The sequence below is a fragment of the Chiloscyllium plagiosum genome, chromosome 30 (assembly GCF_004010195.1).
Source record: "Chiloscyllium plagiosum isolate BGI_BamShark_2017 chromosome 30, ASM401019v2, whole genome shotgun sequence".
Classification (NCBI taxonomy): domain Eukaryota; kingdom Metazoa; phylum Chordata; class Chondrichthyes; order Orectolobiformes; family Hemiscylliidae; genus Chiloscyllium; species Chiloscyllium plagiosum.
Window position 1 is genome coordinate 34,942,565 of NC_057739.1, and position 20,831 is coordinate 34,963,395.

General features: G+C 40.1%; 1 protein-coding gene across 4 annotated transcripts in view; it reads left to right on the top strand.

Annotated features, from left to right (window-relative positions):
* setx (senataxin) overlaps positions 1-15,408 on the top strand; it is a 101,807-nt gene extending 86,399 nt beyond the window's left edge. For 3 of the 4 annotated variants that reach the window (XM_043720337.1, XM_043720338.1, XM_043720340.1), the window contains 8 exons: positions 763-912; positions 1,773-1,880; positions 3,030-3,217; positions 4,196-4,288; positions 5,272-5,448; positions 7,286-7,384; positions 11,378-11,465; positions 13,143-15,408. In XM_043720337.1, the coding sequence (XP_043576272.1) occupies positions 763-912; positions 1,773-1,880; positions 3,030-3,217; positions 4,196-4,288; positions 5,272-5,448; positions 7,286-7,384; positions 11,378-11,465; positions 13,143-13,868 (1,629 nt within the window). In that variant the 3' untranslated portion in view covers positions 13,869-15,408. The remainder of the gene's footprint in view (positions 1-762; positions 913-1,772; positions 1,881-3,029; positions 3,218-4,195; positions 4,289-5,271; positions 5,449-7,285; positions 7,385-11,377; positions 11,466-13,142) is intronic. The other variant, XM_043720339.1, reaches the window with a different exon arrangement.
* The last annotated feature ends 5,423 nt before the right edge of the window (positions 15,409-20,831 follow it).

Sequence of the window (20,831 nt, forward strand, 5' to 3'; positions counted from 1 at the left end):
TGACCTGCTGCGCTTTTCCAGCAACACATTTTTCAGCTCTGATCTCCTGTATCTGCAGTCCTCACTTTCTCCCAATTGATCAGAGACCACAAATGAGGATCATAGTGAAATTGACAAACTGTTCATTACAAGCGATATGGCTAGGAGAGAAATTGCTTAGGCTGACACAAAACCGACAGGTAGTTCAATGGTTCTCTCCCAGAGCAGTGGGCACAGGCAGTTTTATCGGGGGACAGCAATGTGGTGTGAATTACAGTACAATCAAGAGTAAAACACAATCAGCCATCCGGTAATAGCATTCAGTCTGTGATTGAGTCAGGAGATTCCAATCTTCTGTGAGAGGTAGATGCTAATGTTTCTCACCCTGGCATCAATGGGTTTCCATTGTGGTTAGTCCACAAGTGAGGTACCTTGGTGTCTTTCAGTCTGAGCATCCTTTGTGGAGTTCCAGCATGTGTGAGCAGCAAGGCTGTCCTCAGGGCTTCGGGAACAGTTGTGCTTACTGAGGGCTAAGAAGTCTATTGTCAGGCTGTCTTGGGAAGTGTATTCCCTAGTTTGGAAGTGGCTCGAGTCATCTCCTGTTTGCTGCCTTGTGTCTTACTTAGCCTGTTTGGTCAAGACGGAGGCACTCTGGGTAGTTTCTGTTGTGGTTTAGGCAGACATGGTTCCTTCTGCTCTTTGTGGCCATGCTGTGGGTGGGCAGGGAAGTGGACTTTCATTTTACCCAGGCAATTTTGGAATGAATTCCTCACTTTTTTCTAGCTTCGAGGACAAACCCAGGACATGCAACTAAACATTATTCTGGAAGCACACATCATCTGCTGCACTTTGAGTACCTGTGGGATTATGCTTTTGGAGATGTCATTCCGAAAACTGGGACATGAACCATTTAGTTGTATTGTTGTGGATGAGGTGAGTGGAAACAAATTTCACAGTGATAGCCAATGAGTTAAGCACCAAAGATAAAGAGAAAGGTTAGCAGTCTGCAATAAAATTGGATGGAGTATGTAATTCAACATTTGAAAGGGCAAGAAAGGTTAGTATTTTGGAAGTGATTCTCACATCAGATCTGAAAACAACAAATGCTGCAGATCACAGTGGGTCAGACAGCATCCACGGAGAGAGAGCAAGCTAACATTTCCAGTCTCATTGAATCTTCGTCAAAGTTCACATCAGATCTAATGACTTTGCAATTGAATAGTGTGGAGATATTTTGAGGGGAAGTAATAGAAATTGAATATTCAGTGTAAGGAACTCCTTTAAACAGTCAGTACCTAGGCTTCCTGCTGTAAGACCTAATCTTCCAGGTGATTTCCGAAAAGCAATTGGCTTAAGGCGTTGCTGCTTTTAGTTATCAAAGGTGACTCCGATTGTTTTACAAAAGAACTGCAAAATGCTTAATTGTGTCGGCTTTTTTGAAAACAACTATTAAGCAGTGAAGTGCAACGTCCATATTTGTGCTTCTATTAAGATCAGCAAATGACCCTCAAGCACATTATTGCTTTTGGTTTTGGTCTTAGCAACCACCAATTAATGAGCTATTCCTCTGATAATTTGGTTTGGTAGCGACCGGATAATGAAGGTGTTAATAGAAGATAACCTCCCACTGTGACAACATTCCCACTGTGGCAACTGTTGTTTCAGAACAGAAAAAACAGCACATAATGTTCCTGTTTGTTGATTGTTCTCAAGAGATTGAGCAGGGAGGTAATCATATACTTAGCTATCACTGCACAGTTGGGGGCCTGAATTATTTCACCTGTTCTTTTCAGGCTGGGCAGGCATGCGAAACAGAAATACTGATTCCTTTGATATATCGCTGTCCTAAACTTGTTCTTGTTGGAGACCATGAACAATTGCCACCAACCATAATCTCCATGGTAAGAATGCCTTTAGAAATATTATGTTCCTCCTGTATGTAAGAGATTTTAACCAGCTTTTTGCTATGGTTTGCTGCACTCCAGTAACTGGATTTAAAAATATTAAATTCCAATTTTTGCTCCGTATCCACCTATCCCTTACTCTTCCTCCCACCATCATACACACCAGGTTACTGTTGCTCCCTTTCCTGTAAGACTTTTATATCTATTTTCACCCCTGCAGGCAACTTGCTAGTTAAGTCAGTTGACCTTCTCTAACCTGGTGCAAATGGTCAAAGTCATTTTCCTCTTTGATGTCCACCAATGGTGGGAGCATTCCTATGCCTGCAGAACAAATGAAACTAGATACATGGTTCCTGTTTGACACACAACCAATATTGCTACTCTGAGCTTGATTGGAAGAGTAACCACAAAACCCTAAACCATCATTATTAGAAAGTGCAACAATGATAGATTTTGGGTGTTTGTGATCCCAGTTACCTAGTTAGGCCAGTCAGCCATTCATAAGGAATTTTTAGGTACTTTTAATAAGTTTCAGAAGCAGTAGTTTACATATGATGCGTTAGTAAATTAAACAAGAGTATACAGCCTGCAATAATTGAGGCTTGTTCACTGAGACCAGAGGACCAACAGGCTATTGGCACCTAATCACAATCTCATAGTTGTGAAGGCAGCATCCTGCTTTCTAATCAGTGTTAGGGAACTGTTCCCTGTGCCTCTCAGTCTGTTCTGGTCCATCTTTTGCTTGAGCTGAAATCAAAGATTTTGTTTTGACTCTTGGAACAAGAGAGAGGCAGTAATTTATCAAGATTGAGGGTTATCCATGGACTTACTAATTTGCAGATAGGCTTGAGGGACTGGATGACTTACAGCTGGTCCTATTTGCCCTGGTCTTCTGTTCTCCTAATAAATGTCAGGATCACATTCATGAGGTGTTTGTCCTACCTGCTTTGCATTGTGTTCATTTAAATCCCAACCGTATAATGTCATTGCAACAAGATTGTTCTGCTGAAATAAAACCATTGTTAAATGTTTTATCCTGTATAAAATAATATTAAAATGTATAACTTATGTTATTAACATGCTAAAATGTATCTCTCTCAAACTGAATGTAATTGGAAAACGATTAACACATTTCCCATCTTATAGAAAGCAAAGGAGTTGCGCTATGGCCGATCAATGATGTGTCGGTTGCAAAAGTCCCTGCAGAATGAAGTGAAGCAGATTAATTCTGGATGGAGCCCAGTAATCATGCTATTAACTCAGTACAGGATGCATCCTGACATCTGCCATTTTCCCTCCAAGTACATCTATAGAAGTTTGTTGAAGACCGATGAGTAAGAAGACAAAGATTATTAAACTTGCGCATTGCTACTTTCACAAGAATTAACTTCTATCCATCTCTAGTGATCCTCTTCCACCCTACATTCCCAATCAATTTACTTGCGTATACAGCCTGGTCCACATTTGATAAATTTGACAATTATTTGTTCAATTGTGAAACAATGATTCCCTGTTGCTAAAATAAATAAGAAAAATCTGCAGGTGCTGGAGGCATGAAATACACTGAAAACACTGGAGAAACTCCATAGATCTAGCAGCATGTGTAGAAACAGAGTTAATGTCTCAAGTCCAATAAGAGTCATATTGCAACTGACAAATTAACTCTTTCTCCACACATGCTGCCAGACCTGCTGGGTTTCTCTCGCACTTTCATTTTTTTATTCCCTGTTGCTCTTGTTAATGGGTATGCAGTGTTGTTACACCAGTGTCCCATATAGATATGGCATGTTTAGTTTAGTAGGTTGTTTCTCATTTTAACCTTTTATTACTATTTCGCTGATGTTACTGGAAGGTTGTCAACTATTATATACACCCCTCCATTTAAAACATATCTTATTTCACTTTTAAAATTGCATAACTTTACATAAACAACATATAGGAAATAACTTGAATGAGATATCATGTGGTAAGATTACTTCTATATTTTGCTATTTCTATATATAAAACTCTTGTGGGCTATTCACTTTCCTTTAAGTGACCAAATTATAGTCTTACATTATGGGAGTAACCTTTGGCCTCCGATTCAAATTGATTTAGACTATTAATCTGTTGAGATATAGTAGATATCCAATAAAATATTTTTGTGACTTTGCAATGCTATATTATTTTAAAATATAATCATCAAAATCTATCCTGTTTTTATTTAGCATTTTTCAAATAATATCAAATTTCATCTAATGGCTTTAGTCAACATGATATCATTTCTGATTTCTTTCCTCCTCTACTCCCACCAATCCCTTGTGTTTTTCCAGGAAGACAGAGATGCAACGTTGTTCTCTGACCTGGCCTTTCCAGTCATACATGTTGTTTGATGTGACGGATGGATATGAATGCCGGGAGAATGAGTATGTTTTAAACCTGATCATCTCTTTTCAAAGTAATTTCTATCTTGTATTTGTTATACACAAGACAGGAGATTTGATGCTTGTGTGAAGCAGATGTGGACCAGCACAGTTCTCACCAGAGCAGTCTTCGTTTTCAGGATAAAAGCAAATTACTGCGGATGGTGGAATCTGAAACCAAAAGAGAAAATGCTGGAAAATCTCAGTAGGTCTGGCAGCATCTGTAAGGAGAGAAAAGAGCTGACGTTTCGAGTCTAACTGACCCTTTGTCAAAGCTTTGACAAAGGGTCAGTTAGACTTGAAACGTCAGTCCTTTTCTCTCCTTACAGATTCTGCCAGACCTGCTGAGATTTTCCAACATTTTCTCTTTTGGCTTCATTTTCAGGACTGTTTATCATTTACATTTCTTGGTTTTCAATAATACTCCCTTGTGTGAAGATTGTACCAAAGTGCCAAATAGATCCAAGATATCCGTGCTGTGGGATTAATGTGAGTTGCAGAAGCCAACAGTGATGCTTTCTACTATTCAGTCCTAAAACAAAATTTTTGGCAAGCGTAGAGAAGACTTCTCAGCTGCCCCTCCTGCTCCATCCCAGCCCAGACAAACTGAGACCAAGTTAGCAGACTTTGTGCCATCTCTACTAATTCAGCATATACTTGGGACAAAACATGAGAGTTGTGTAATCTTTGTTAATCCAGATGAAATCAGATGGCATTTTACATTTTAAATATGGTGCTAGCTGTTGAACTGAGGATGGATCGATTGTACACAATGTGTTAGTTACCACTAACTAGTTCTAATTTTAAAAGTCATCTCTGGACATTTCAAACTGCAGAAAGTAGAATCAATTATTTGGTCATGACTCTACTGCTTATCATTTAAGCTGAAGCATTCTGGTATTATTAGAAACTGCATTGTCAGACAAGGCACAAAATCCTTGACCCTAGACTTTGCATCTCACCTCCATTGCACCTTTTCTTTACAGTTCTTACACCAACGCACAGGAAGTGAAACTGGTAATAGCTTTGATCAGTATGATTGCAGAGAAACAAAAAGGCGTTTGTCGTAATATTGGAGTAATTACCCCCTATAATGCACAGAAACAGAAAATCCTGAATCAGATTGATCAAGAGTTGAGAACTGCTGGCCTTGAACAAGGCAGGTATGTGAAGGGAAGATATCTGAAACTTGAGTACTGACCTTTAATTACATATTCATGTCATTTATGTTTTCTGGGGGGAAAAAAATACATTTGATTACTTATTTTGTGACTAATGATTTCACTTTTGGTATCAGTAACTTGAGATAAACATAAATTAATGGAGTATAGTTTTGGACGTTACATGTGGATCATTGAATCCCTACAGAAGAGGTCATTTGGCCCATCAAGTCTGCGCTGACTCTCCGAAGAGCATCCCACCCAGACCTACTCCCCACCCTATCCTGTAACCCAGCACTTACCCTGGCTAATACACATAACCTGCATATCCCTGACACTACAAGGCAATTTAGCACGGTCAATCCACTTAACCTAAACATCGTTGGACTTTGGGAGGAAACCAGTGCACCTGACAGAAAGTCCAAATTCAACAGACAGTGACCCAAAACTGATCAATCCCAGTCCCTAGCATTGAGCGACAGCAGTGCTAATCACTGAGTCTCTGTACTACTGACATGGTTGCTGACGTTTTAAGGCAGACATCGTGTAATGTTCTGGTTTATGGATGGGAGTCTCATTCATAATGTTACAGAAAGTAATGTTTACAAATATGTTGCTCTTGGATTGTCTTGATGTCTTGGCTGACATTTTAGGCTTTTAAGTGTGTAATAAAATAGTAAGACTATGTACACTAATATTTAATAATTCTGTATATGTCCCCATTTTCCCAGTCAGTTTTCTGGTATTTGCATAGTTACCTCCTTTTGTTTTTGCAGTGTTTGCTTTGTCCTGGCCATTAGCATTTGTGAAAATCATGAGATCAGCTACAATGCAACTGGAAACCAGTTTTCTGGAGGAACGATTCAGAAAATGTGTTATAGAAGGTTGCTGTAACTTAATCAATCTGGCATTTAAAGTGCTGTGTAACGTTTCTCATAAATGATGAGAAAGCAAGTTGTAGCTCATTTTTGCCAGTAGGTGGTGCACTTGCATGATAGATTCTGTTTTGCCGGTTTACCCTGTGATGACTGTCAGATGCTTGCCTGTGCACATGCTGACATTAGATTGAACTTTCCTCAATGTTAAAAGCTCACTTCAAATGCAAGTCCAAATGAAGCATGAAATGATTGAACGTGGCTCAGAAACAATTTTCATGAATCCCCATTCAGTTGATCAAACATGCAAGTTAAGATTAGGAATAGCTCACATGGCCCCTTATTGAGCCTACCTGCTTGCCCTACCATTCACTGAGATTGTGGCTGCTCTGATTGTAATGTCAATGCCACATTTTCGACTCTTGCATCAGTGTCTCTCGGTTCTCGACCCTTTATCCTTTGAAAGCTGAGAAATAGAATACAGGTTGTGGGTAATTATTGTGATGTTATAATTGATCACAGCATCTCTTGTTAAGTCGAAACAGATGAGGATTTCTGCTTCTGGCCCCTTTCCTGTGGCTCCGTCTGGAGGTTATTTAGTGTTGAATGAGGCCATAATCAGCCATGTATTCCCTCTCACCTTCAAAATAGTTTTTCAATGTTAATAGTTGGTGCTTAAGTACAGTAAAGTACTGGAGAGTACCTGCTATCTGTCCAACCTTATACTAGCAAAGGGTCAGTACTATCATAAGTGAGGGGAATGAGTATAACATAAAGTCAGAGAGGAGCAGAGTTTATTTTCCACGGATCTGCTTTTTTAAACTGAAATATGAATCCGTTTATAATGTTCCCACCTTCAGAATGCACATTTCTTCATTTTTATGGGTATCTGTGATCAACATTTCAGCATGGAAGTGGGATAAATACATGTTATTATATTTAATGCGCTGGTTTGCCTCTTTCAGGACAGTGCAGGTGGGCACAGTGGATGGATTTCAAGGCTGCGAGAAGGACTGCATCATTGTTACCTGTGTCAGAGCAAGCAATTTTCAAGGATCTATTGGGTGAATTGATTTTACACTGGCTTGTTACCACTTGGCCCCACTTGGCCCTCTGTTGCTTTACTGTTGTTTTTATTTTGGTTTTGTCGTTCCTCTTTTATGGATTCTCCTTTATTTGAGGATGGTAGGATATTTTGACGAGTCAAAGAGAAACAGGTCTTTGAAATCATCTGAAGTTTGCATCTCACTTTCATAACCTAACCCTCTAGATGGTTACTTTAACTGATGCTGACCCGATTGGCTGACCCAATTTTCTCTATGCTGCAGACCTCTGGTACTCTTTTTGGTAGAATCGTAGAATCCCTACTGTGTGAAAGCAAGCCATTTGCCCCATCAAGTCCACACTGACCCTCTGAAAAGCATCCTACCCAGATCCATATCCTCTACCCTAGCCCTGTAACCCTATTTTTCCCATGGTCAGTCCATCTAACCTGCACATCTTTGGTCTTTGGGAGGAAACTGGAACACAAAGGAAACCACGAAGACACAGGGAGAACGTGCAAACTCTACAGTCACCCAAGGCTGCAATCGACTGTCTTTTTTTATTTATCAATATTTTTGATTGTAAACTGAAATGGGAAAAAAACTATTTTAAAACCAAGTATTACTTGAGGATTAGTGCATTTTTTGAAAACAAGTGACTTGACGCTCATTGTGGGTGCTGTTTATTTGCTGCTGGTTCATACAGTAATAAGTGATTTGCAGACAATCTGGAACCAAGGGCTGTGTACATATGACACTTTAAGCCGTCGCAAGTAGCTGATTGATTAGTGGACTAGTGACCAATTATTGATAAACTCCCTCTGCATGTCAACAACTTTGTAATTGGCTCCCAGGTAACTGAACAGGAGCAATCAGATAATTGCCAGCTCAGGAGCTTTCCCTGTTCTTTGCAGTAAAACAAAATTAAGTTTGAAGAAAGCCAGTTTATTTTCCTTCAGTTGCTTTAAGGTGTGACTTAATTAATATGTCAGAGATCTTTTTCGAAGTGTGAGCCAGTCACCCTGTGCCTCCTGCAAGCAAGTAAAAGCATCCAGGGAATAAAGATTAAGAAGCAGTGTCCTGATCAGCACAAGATCAGCAAGCCATGTGAACAGGAAGCACTGAAATCCCTTCCCAACCTTCTCCTCCAGCCATATCAACCATCCTTTACCCTTTGTCTATTTTTGGCTGTTTGTGTGGTTTTTTTTGGTGTGGGGTGATGGCTGGGGTTGTAAGAGGGTTTGGGTTTTAACCAGTAGAGTTAAATGCAAGCATCTCATTATTTGCCTGTAGTTGAAGTATTTATTTATTATATGTAGTGATTCATATTAAGTGCAGGAACCTGCTCTGTCCTTTCAATCAAACTGGGTCTAACACGGGATTGGGAAAACCTCTCATACTTTTAAAACTAACTTTTGTGATGCCTCCAGGGACATTGGGTTTGATTTCCAGCATAACACACTCACATGTGATATCCAGAAGTAAGGTAGAATAAGAGCTTGCACTAGGCAGTTGATAGGAGACCGTGATGGAAATGTGTTGCTGGAAAAGCGCAGCAGGTCAGGCAGCATCTAGGGAACAGGAGAATCGACGTTTCGGGCATTAGCCCTTCTACAGTGAGTCTGCAGATGCTGAAGGTCAGAGTTAAGAGTGTGTTGCTGGAAAAGCACAGGTCAGGCAGCTTCAGAGGGCAGGAAAATCAATGTTTTGGGCGGGAGCCCTTCATCAGGAATGAGGCTGGGAGCCTCTGGAGTGGAGAGATAAAAGGGAGGAGGTGGGCCTGGGAAGAAGGTAGCTGAGAGTGCAATAGGTAGATGGAGGTGAGAGAAAGATTGGAGAGGAGGGCTGAGCGGATAGGTGGGAAGGAAGATTGACAGGTGGAACAGGTCATGAGGGCGGTGCTGAGCTGCAAGGTTAGAACTGGGGAAAAGTTGGGGGCGGGAAAATGAGGAAACTGGTGAAGTCTGCATTGATGCCCTGGGGTTGAAGGGTTCTGAGGCGGAAGATAAGGTGTTCTTCCTCCAGGTGTTGGGTGGTGAAGGAGTGGCGATGGAGGATGCCCAGAACCTGCATATCCAGGTCCTGGGCTGGCTCCTTCCATATCCCATCAAAGTTTCACCTGCACTTCCACACATGTGGGCGGCACGGTGGCACAGTGGTTAGCACTGCTGCCTCGCAGCGCCAGAGACCCGGGTTCAATTCCCGCCTCAGGCGACTGACTGTGTGGAGTTTGCACATTCTCCCCGTGTCTGCGTGGGTTTCCTCCGGGTGCTCCGGTTTCCTCCCACAGTCCAAAGATGTGCAGGTCAGGTGAATTGGCCATGTTAAATTGTCCGTAGTGTTAGGTAAGGGGTAAATGTAGGGGTATGGGTGGTTTGCGCTTCGGCGGGTCGGTGTGGACTTGTTGGGCCGAAGGGCCTGTTTCCACACTGTAAAGTAATCTAATCTAATCTACATGTCTTTTGTAATATCCGTTGCTCCCGATGTGGTCTCCTCTACATTTTGGAGATTGGATGCCTTCTCACAGAGCGCTTTAGACAACAACTCTGGGACACCCGCACCAACCAATCCCACCGCCCGGTGGGCTGAACATTTCGACTCCCCCCTCCCACTCTGCCAAGGACTTGCAGGTCCTGGGTCTCCTCCATACACACTCCCTCACCACCTGATGTCTGGAGGAAGAATGCCTCATCTTCCACCTTGGGACCCTCCAACCACACAGCATCAATGTGGACTTCACCAGTTTCCTCATCCCCCCCCCCCCCCCCACCTTATCCCAGTTCCAACCCTGCAGCTCAGCATTGTTCTCATGACCTGTCCCACCTGTCAATCTTCCTTCCCACCTATCTGCTCCACCCTCCTTTCTGACTGATCACTTTTACTCCTGCCTCCATCCACCCACCCCCCTTTATCTTTCCAACCCCGAGGCTCCCAGCCTCATTCCTGATGAAGGGTTCCTGCCCAAAGTGTTGATTTTCCTACTCCTTGGATGCTGCCTGACCTGTTGTGCTTTTCCAGCAACACACTGTCAACCCAGACAGTTGATAGTGGGGGGCGTACTAAATGAATTTGAACCGGGAGTGTTATTTAACAATTCCCAGATTCAATCTTGTTAACGTCTTTAGCTTTAGGAGTTGTTTCATTCTTCTACTTTGCAAATTTAAGGGCTGGATATCAGTGGGGAATGGAATGATGCATGGTGCTTTCATAATATGGAAATGCATGTGCATCTCCCAGACATGAGAAAGTAAATTCAAGTTTATTCAAAGAATCTAATTTTGTTCCCACTCGTAGGGATGATGATAAGAAAAGCTAAGTGACATTGCTTCACTTTTAAATTGGTGCCATAGTTTTCACCCTTTGTTTAAGGTCTGTTGCAAATGTGACAGCTCCACTTAGATATCAACAATCACTTTCTTCTCAGGAACACGTACTAACCACCAGCATTCTTCCGAATGGAGACCCAAGTTGATAGTATCCTAACAGTGTGGATACAGGCCATTAGGCCTAACAAGTCTACACCTCTCCAAAAAGTAACCCACCCAGACCCATTACCCTACCCTATTACTCAGCATTTATGCCTGACTAATGCACCTAAACCATACACTCTGAACACTGTGGGCAATTCCACACAGCCAATTCACCAAACCTGCATATCTTTGGATTGTGGGAGGAAACTGGAGCACCCAGAGGAAACACGCACAGACATGGGGAGAATGTGCAAACTCTACACAGACAGTTGCCCAAGGCTGGAATCGAACCCGGGTCCCTAGTGCTGTGCGGCCTCTGAAGTGGCCTCCTCTGTCTTTGGAAAATTTACATTATTTCAAAGGAAATCTGTTAATACAGCAAATGTTTTATTGGCATTTGACGTGTTAAATTAACAAATGCAGAAATCTGAAGATTTTATTGACCCACTAGATTGCACTACTAATTAGCTGTGTGGTACGTATTGAGTCAAAAGAAGTAATGTTATTGATTTTATTTTCAACATTCTGTTTGATTCTTTTTCAGATTCTTAGCAGACCGGCAGAGACTGAATGTTACAATTACTCGAGCTCGTCTGAGTCTCTTCATTCTGGGAAATCTGAAAACACTCCTGGTTTGTATTAAAATGTTGATCATATGTTTTTGTAGGCAAAATGCTGATCAGTTGAGTTCGTAGAGCAATACCAATAGTTGGAATATTTTTTCTCTGAACTGCTCTGGAATTAATTTTAGCTGTCTTACGATGCTACTCTACACAAATTAATACAGCTCACTATTTATTAATGAGAATTTAAAAAATTATTTTGTGGAATGTAAGCATCGCAAACTGGCCAACATTTGTTGACTGTACCTAGTTGCCCTTGAGATGGTGATGGTTAGCTACCTTTTTGAAACTTTGCAGTCCATATGCTGTAGATAAACCCACACTGCTGTTAGGGAGAGAATTCCTGGATTTTGACCCAACAGTATATTTCCAATTGAGAACAATGAGTGGCTTGGAGGGGAACTTGCAGTTGCTGATGTTTTTATGTTTCTGTGCCAGTGACCTTCTAATGGAAATAGTTCTGGGATTGGAAGGTGCTGATCTTGGGTGAATTTCTGCATATAACCAACCCCAAGATCTAAAATTAGAATCATAGATTCCCTACAGTGTAGATAGAGGCCATTCGGCCCATTGAATCCCACAAAGACCCACATCCCCACTCTACCCCATAACCCCACATTTACTATGGGCTAATCACCTCGCCTATATATCAGACACTGTGTGGCAATTTAGCATGGCCAATCTACATAACCTATATATCTTTGGACTGTGGGAGAAAACTGGAGGAAACCCACGCAGATGCAGGGATAATGTACACAGACAGTCATTCAACGCTGGACTCGAACCTGGGTCCCTGGCACTGAAGAACAGCAGTGCTAACCACTGTGCCACCCGGTACTTCCTCCCAGTGCAATTACTTACACTCATAGACTCAGGCTGCCTGTGAACAGGATCCCTATCTAAATGAGCCCTTCAAATGTAATGCCAGCATTTAGAAGGTACTTTCTTCCCAGTGTCTTTACCTCGCATCAGACCAATCCCCAGTTCTAAGTTGTTTCCAGACTAAAAGGCAAGTATGTGATGTAGCTGAAAATGTGTTGCTGGAAAAGCGCATGAGGTCGGGCAGCATCCAAGGAACAGGAGAATCGACGTTTCGGGCATTAGCCCTTCAGGAAGGCTTATGACCGAAACGTCGATTCTCCTGTTCCTTGGATGCTGCCCGACCTGCGCTTTTCCAGCAACACATTTTCAGCTCTGATCTCCAGCATCTGCAGCCCTCACTTTCTCCTCGAAGTATGTGATGTATCCAATGTATGCACCACCATGAAGTGACTGTCTTGCATTTCAGCAAATGTGTGTCAAAGTAAAAGAAAGAGAAATTGAGGGATTAATTGGAACTGCGCAGAGAGATAAGCAGTAACCTTAAGCTCACAGCAAAGCAATACAAAAGGATGATGCATGCAAGATAAAATGTGTAATTTTTGAACGTGAAATCCTGAAGCCGTCTCATGAGATTGTAGTATTTGATGGAATTCAGTTGCACGTTAAGTTGCTCTAATGCTTTGTTGCAATGGTTTCATTGTAAGAACCATTAGCACAGAATAAGTCATTTTACAATGTTTACTTTGTATCTGTGAACTTTTTAAAAAGTAAGTATCGTGCTTTTCTTTAATGAGCTGCTGTATTAAAACATGTGAAGGTGGAATTTCTGGTTTTGAAATCTATCATTTTCTGTTGCATATTTAGGAAAATAAAGATTGGAAAGCTTTGATTCAGGATGCACAGAAAAGAGGAGCTATAGTGAAAACAAGTGAAAGTGATTATAAGAAAGACTGCCAAAAAATATTGAAACCCAGGTCTGCTGTCCAGAGAAGTATTTCTGATCCAGATGCATTAACGGGTGAACAGAAACAAGTTCCTGATCTTGCATGGAAAAGCTCATGGAATGAAACTAGTATGCATTCAGCAGCTGATGTCAGCAGTGGGCAATTTCCAAAAACACTGATTCCTTCTCAATCAGTTTCAAAACATCATTTGCATAATGCTCAATCATCTGTTACTGCACAACCTGAGATATCAGTTAGGTCAGAGCTGTCTGCTCAGGATAAACCGAGGGATCCAAGACTGGCCCGAAGAGCTTTGCTCAAAGAAACTCAGCCACAATTAAAAGTCACTCGTACTTTTTCTGAGTCACGTGTAGTAATTTCACCAGATTCCTCTGCATCTGGTGGTGGGCATGGGGCTATTCATTCTTCAAACGTTAGTCAGCCTCCTAGAAATTCTCTTTGCAGGATTGATGTTGATAAACCTTATCCTTCTCCTCTGAACAGAAGTTTGACCTTTCCTTCTGGATCTAGAAATGATCAGAATACAGTCTACAATGTCAGCAATTGTGCAGGTTCCTGGAAGCAACAACAGGATGAAAAGGCAAAAGGAGATAGGCCTGGAGAACAGAAACAGAGATACAAATGAAAAGATTGAGTTAAGAAGTTTTCTCTTAATACGTTTGATTTTTTGATGTCAGACAGAGCTGATGCAGTGTTTCCAACTTACAGAAGCAGCGGATAATATATAAATGGTAAAATTGTTTTGTAGGCTTTTATTGTTTGATTGGTGAATGGTTTGTTTTTGTTGTTATATTGAAAATAAGTTGCACTACTTTTATTTTCTATTGTCAAATGTTCTCCCATTTTCCCAATTTACCTGACTTGGGGGCAGGCAGGTTACCTGCTTCCACTCCATTTGACTGTATGCCACATGAATATGTACAAAAAGAAACAGCAAGTGAGAAACGCTGCCTGTACAGAAAAACAAATTTATTTGATGCAATTCCCTGGCTGCTTTCCTTGTGCCTTCTCTGGATGACATAGCCAAGAATCTACCTGTTTAGGAATTTTTCTACCACTTGCACTGAAATACAGTATCACCATGTTGTGCTATTCATCACTAGTGTTTAAGTACTTTTGACAAATGTAGAAAATACACTATCTCACTTAATCAAAAAGTTTGAAATGTCATCCCTTCTTAGTATGGATCATGGTGTCTAAAATCAATCCCTAAACCATGTTTATCAACCACCTTTATTTTATAAAGTCTAAAGTAGTACATTTTCCCTGAATTCTACAGCATTTACCAGGAGTTTGAAAAGGAATAGTAAGACAGGAATTTATGTTTTGACCATTTCACATACATACTTTGACAAAAATAGATTTTAACAGTTGTGAAGAAGCCGCAATCACTGTAGTTTAGTCCTTGAAACAATTCAGCTGTGACTCGTTAACAAATTTTCTGTACAGAAATTATTTCTGGCCATTGTGTGCGTGTCTTGTACTAAATTTTGTTTGACATTGCCTTTCCATTTTGCATTTTATTTACAGTGACATATGGAAAAAAATATAAGCATAAATGAGGATGGTGGACATATTAGGGAGTCTTCCAGATAGTATAACTAAAAACAGTTTGCACCAGTTAGTTGGTTAATATCATCTTTAGTTCATAAGTTCATAGCACTGGGTAATTTCATTTAGAATTATATGTATATAATTATCACAAAATTCGGTGTCTTAATTACAGCAGAATAGTAAGATGCCAGTGTCTGTAGGTAAAGTTAAAAAAAAATCATAATGCCTCATGGATTTGCCCAGTGGGTTTTATGGAAATGTAATTACTGTACAGTGGCTGCTTATGTATACATTTCTTGTTGTATCGATATTGCTGTAGTCTCCTGTGCTCCCTGAAAAGGCTTGTCATCTGCAGCATCCCTTCTGAAAGTTCATGCTGCTGAGTCACTATTATAAGTTGCCAGGCTTGCTGGTTTTAGACAATGAACAAGTCAGAATTTGAATTCTTGGACATTGTATAAAGGAGATCTGTGTTTGAATTTGCAGTTAAGATAGTTGTAATCCCCCACTACCCAATGCTTAGTACTCTACTCTGTCACTAGAGTAATGCAAACAGTAAAATAAGTTGACTATTTTCTTTAGTACATAATAAAATTGATTTTTTTACAAAAGCTTTATTAGCTTGTGCTTGTGTGAGACACCTTTTGGGGAAACTGGATTCTGAACGTTTTGAACAAATGACACATAAAACACATAAGCTCTAGTCTACTAGTTCCACTCGCCCTAACTGAATAAAAATATGAATCTGAACTTAACATTTTTAACAGGTTAGACTTTTTTAGCCAGGTGTTCAATGAAATCTTTATTTAAATTAATCCATTTAGAGGCTTGTGCAAAACAGTGATCCGCTTACTTATGAGGAATGTCTAGAGCAAGACTCTTATTTTGTATTTCACATAAAGTTAGCATCAACATACCAGACAGTGCCTCAAGTAATTTATTTCGGTAGCTACTCAACACATGGGGGACAACTAATTTTGAAATCTATTGCTTGAACAGCATTGTCATGATTGTGAATTTATATCTATACCATGATGAAAGATGGAAAGAAGATTAATCTAATGTCGCCCAACTTACCTCATTTGAATCTTGCCTTCTATTAATTAATTGAAGTCAAAACTGGCAACTCTTGTCAAGAAGTCAGATTAAACTGTACTTTCTTCCCCAGTGAGAATGGTAGTACAGGGGTTGATGTCACATGAGAGGCAGAAAGCCCTGACCCCTCAACTGCTGTGGCTGTAGTTTGATGATCAGTTTGCAAAATTTACATGTATTTCAAAATGGAACAAATTATTCTCTCATTTTTAAGTAATTGTGCATTGTAAAATATAATGAGATCCATCCATAATTTATTCGTATAATTGAATAATTTGTTTGTTTCTGTAATGTGCACTCAACAATTCTAATGTCTGAAATAAGTGAAATTTGATACTCATTTGCACTTTTAGAAAGTTTGTTGGATTCTTTTAAACTTCCTCTTTGTGACTAACAAATGATTTGTTAAAAAGCTCTAGAAATGTTTTATGCATATTGATAATTATACTACCTCATGACCATGACACCAGGCATTATTCCCCTGTTCTTCTTTTAAATGGTGCCATGGGAAATCCTACATCCACTGTGAAGGCAGACAAGAACCTCAGATGAATGTCTTATCCAACAAATTACCAGTGTAGCACTCCTCGATATTGCGCTGAAGTGTCCGTCTATTTGAACATCTGGACTTGATTCACTTTAAAACCCAGTAAAAACACAACTCCTGCTTAGTGGTGAGACCACACTTTTAAACTCTGCTAAAATTAATTACCTTCTCACACTTAATGAACAAATATTCCTCTTTTGAATGAAACAGACTTGTCTTTCTTCATTATTATAAGCTGTCTTTATATTTTGGATTGGGATTTAAGTCTGTTAAAATTAGAGGCATGCTTAACACAAGATTAGTTTCATTACTTTAGGGGTTAATGAATACCTTTTCAGAGACTAGGTTAGGCAGATTTTGTGGTTGTAAGAAGTATGTTTGAGAGTCTTAATAGTGATCTATTTAATGCTTTTGGTTGTATTCCTCAATTCATAAAGGGTCAGCCTGGCCTTTATGCTTATCATCATTTATAAATGAATTTGTAACTATTAAGTCAAATTAAATGTTTGGGGGAATAGTTTGCCTATAATCCAGAAATTAGGGAAACCATACTGAAAGTTGTTGAGGCTAAGTAACAAAAGAAGCCAGAGTAGAGAGATCTAATAGAACAGCATCAATGTACTGTTCTCAAGTCAACATTCTTGTGACTAAATTTGGTATCCACTTTATCTTCGTGATCAGGCATACCTCTGCCTCTAAATAATTGTGCCTAAAAATCATATTGAATTTTTTTAAGGCTATTTTTGATTTTTGGGTGCTCTTTTTCATTCGCTCTCACTGCTCTATTAGATGATGCAGGCATGAGGTAATATTACCTTCTGTATTTGTTGACGGATATTTGAATTTGCACAGAAGCAGAATTAGAGGAATCACTATTTTCAATTGTTACACTAGTGAAACTGGTCACTATTAAGTTATCCAATTAAGTGTTCATTTCAACAACATGCACTATACTTCCCCCTATATAGTAGCTGCTGAAGTTCTGCAGCCTTAAACTAAAGACTCCTCATTCATTTATAGCAAGTTGTTACTAGATTGATTACTGAACTACTATATAGGCTGAGTATTGCTTTGTTGAAAGGTTTAAAATTTCTAACTCTCTTTTGCAGTTTCACTCATCCCTTTGCAGCCCTTCAGGCTTATCAGCAGCAACTGGAAGACAGAAAAAAACAGGCAATGATTGGAGGAAAAGCTCCTTCAATTCAGTTCTACTCTTCTCTGGTTGCCCCCATTATTGAATTATCCAGGGCATTTCAGGGGTGAACTTGCCTTCTACCCCCATGTATTTTGAACTTGTGGGTGGCACGGCGGTACAGTGGTTAGCATTGCTGCCCCAGCGCCAGAGACCCGGGTTCAATTCCAGCCTTGGGCAACCGTCCGTGTGGAGTTTGCACATTCTCCTCGTGTCTGCGTGGGTTTCCTCCGGGTTCTCCGGTTTCCTCCCACAGTCCAAAGATGTGCAGGTTAGGTGAATTGGCCATGCTAAATTGCCCATAGTGTTAGGTGAAGGGGTAAATGTAGGGGAATGGGTCAGGGTGGGTTGCTCTTTGCGGGGTCGGTGTGGACTTGTTGGGCCGAAGGGCCTGTTTCCACATTGTAAGTAATCTAAATACAACTGGGCATGAGCAGTTATATTTTTAATACCAGGATTTGAAGAAATACATTTGATATTACCAATATTAATACTGTTGTTCAAGGTATGTTGAAACTAAGTTACTCACTTATCAGTCGATAAATGCTGCACCTTATGGCACAACCTTTTGAAAATCTCTTGAATTCTCAAATTATTTACTTATTTTAATTCAGACCCATTCTTTATAACTTTTTCCAAATTAATACTATTTATTTTATTGGCAATTCTTGACTACATGTATGTGGCATTTTTTGAAAGACCAATATATCCATGTTTGTTCAGGTATTGCTCTTATACATCATTTATATTGACAGGGCCAGGTGCAAGGTTTCATTCTAAGCTATATACAACCACTCCAAGATTCCAAGCACACGAATTGGCATTGGCTAGCTAACTACAACATTGACTTGCACTCCTGGAAGTTACTGCCATGCATGGACCTCAGCCTGTGCAGCTAGAAAGAAAATTAGAGGGATTGCTGGCATGGTGTGATTTATAATTGTCATACCTCTCATACCCCTGTCAACCTGCATTATATTATATGATTCTCGCTCTCTCAAGTCTTAAATTATAATAACAGTGTAAGAGGTTCCCAAAGATCCCCCCCACTTGACCTTCCTCCAACACAAACAGCACCCGCTGAGGTGTTCTAAAAAATGTCAAGCCTCAAAACGTGATTGCAATGGGAAAATGTTTAGGAAACAATGCTCCAGCACATATGTGCATTGTTTTGGTGGTGGGGTTTGGCGGTTGTAGAGGTGTGAGGGGCGGTTGTAAAGGTGGGAAAACCTCAATCTTTAAAAAGTATGTGAATGAGCACTTGTGATGTCATAACATTCAGGTTTATGGGCGAAATGCTACAAAGTGGGATTAGTGCAGGTAGGTTCATATGGACTTGACAGGCCCAAGAGCCTCTTCTGTACTATATGACTGTTATTTGATTAGTTTTTCATTCTTAAATAAGTACTAGAGGATTCTCAGAAATTCCAACACTGCATAGCCCCAATTGAAGAAGAGGAAAGTAGGGGAAGAGAAGATTCAAACTTAACTTCAAAAATGAGTTGCATTTATTTAGAACCTGTCATGATGTTCCAAGGCACATTACAAACAATGAAGAGCTTTTTTCATGTAGTTGCTGCTATAATGTGTCCTTTCTGGTAATTTACACGGTCCCTATCATTTAATCAACACAAAAATTGAAAATCTCAACAGCCCATAACTTTCAAACAGCCAGCTACCAGACATTACAGCTTTCAGCAATTGCTGCTTACTTGTCAATGCTTGTCTACCATCTCTACCTCTCTCAAGAAGGTGTCCATATAATAGAGGCTTGGTGCCCAAAAGGTTGTGATTCAGACTTCCGATACAATTCCCCAGCTGTCGTTGCCACCTTTCGATGTTTCAAAACATGTATATACTAACTGTTCCTACCTTTTCAGGTGATACAATTTTCTAATTTTAGTCCATCTTTGCACGAATTCACGTCTTGTGAAGATGTGTCCAAAGGACTTTTCCACCTCTGTCTATTTATGAAGAAGGCTAATAATGGACCCAAAATTCACTCTGTATCTCTCTTTATGGATGCTACCAGACCTGGTGAGTTTTTCCAGGTCTGTCTTTTTTTAATAACACATACCTTTAATTTTTGCTTAAAACAGCTTAATAAACTTAAATTCCAGAAATTGAGAAACAAATTTGTAAGGAGATATCAGTTATCTGTAAGAATAATAGGGTGGTTATGGTAGGGAATTTTAACTTTCCAAACATAGACTGGAACTGCCATAGTGTTAAGGATTGAACTGGAGAGGAATTTGTTAAGTGTGTACAAGAAAATTTGCTGATTCAGTATGTGGATGTACCTACTACATCCTTGGGAACTAAGATAGGGTGGGTGACTGACTTATCAGTGGAGGAGCACTTTGGGGCCAGCAACCATAATTCTATTAGTTTTAAAATAGTGATGGAAAAGGATAGACCAGATCTAAAAGTTGAAGTTCTAAATTGGTGAAATGCCAATTTTGATGGTATTAGGCAAGACCTTTCAAAAGTTGATTGGGCGCAGATGTTTGCAGGTAAGGGGACGGATGGAAAATGGGAAGCTTTCAGAAATTAGATAGCAAGAGTCCAGAGAAAGTTAATTCCTGTTAGGGTGAAAGGCACAACTGGTAGTTATAGGGAATGCTCGACAACTAAAGAAATTGAGGGTTTGATTAAGAAAAAGAAGGAAGCATATGTCAGGTCCACAGGATAGATCGAGTGAATTCTTAGACTATAAAGGCAGTAGGAGTATACTTAAGAGAGAAATCAGGAGCGCAAAAAGGGGTCATGAGATAGCTTTGGCAAGTAGAGTTAGGTGACTCCAAAGGGTTTTTTACAAAGAGGGACAAAAAGGTAACTAGAGAGAGAGTAGGGCCCCTTTGTGTGGAGCTGCATGAGATGGGGAGATACTAAACAAGTATTTTGCATCAGTATTTACTGTGGAAAAGGATATGGAAGATATGGAGGATATGCAGGAAAATAGATGGTGACATCTTGAAAAATGTCCATATTACAGAGGAGGAAGTGCTGGATGTCTTGAAACGGATAAAAGTGGATAAATCCCCAGGACCTGATTAGGTGTACCATAGAACTCTGTGCAAAGCTAGGGAGTGATTGATCGGCCTTTTACTCAGATATTTGTATCATTGATAGTCACAGGTGAGGTGCCTGAAGACTGGAGGTTGGCTAATGTGGTACCACTGTTTAAGAAGGGTGGTAGG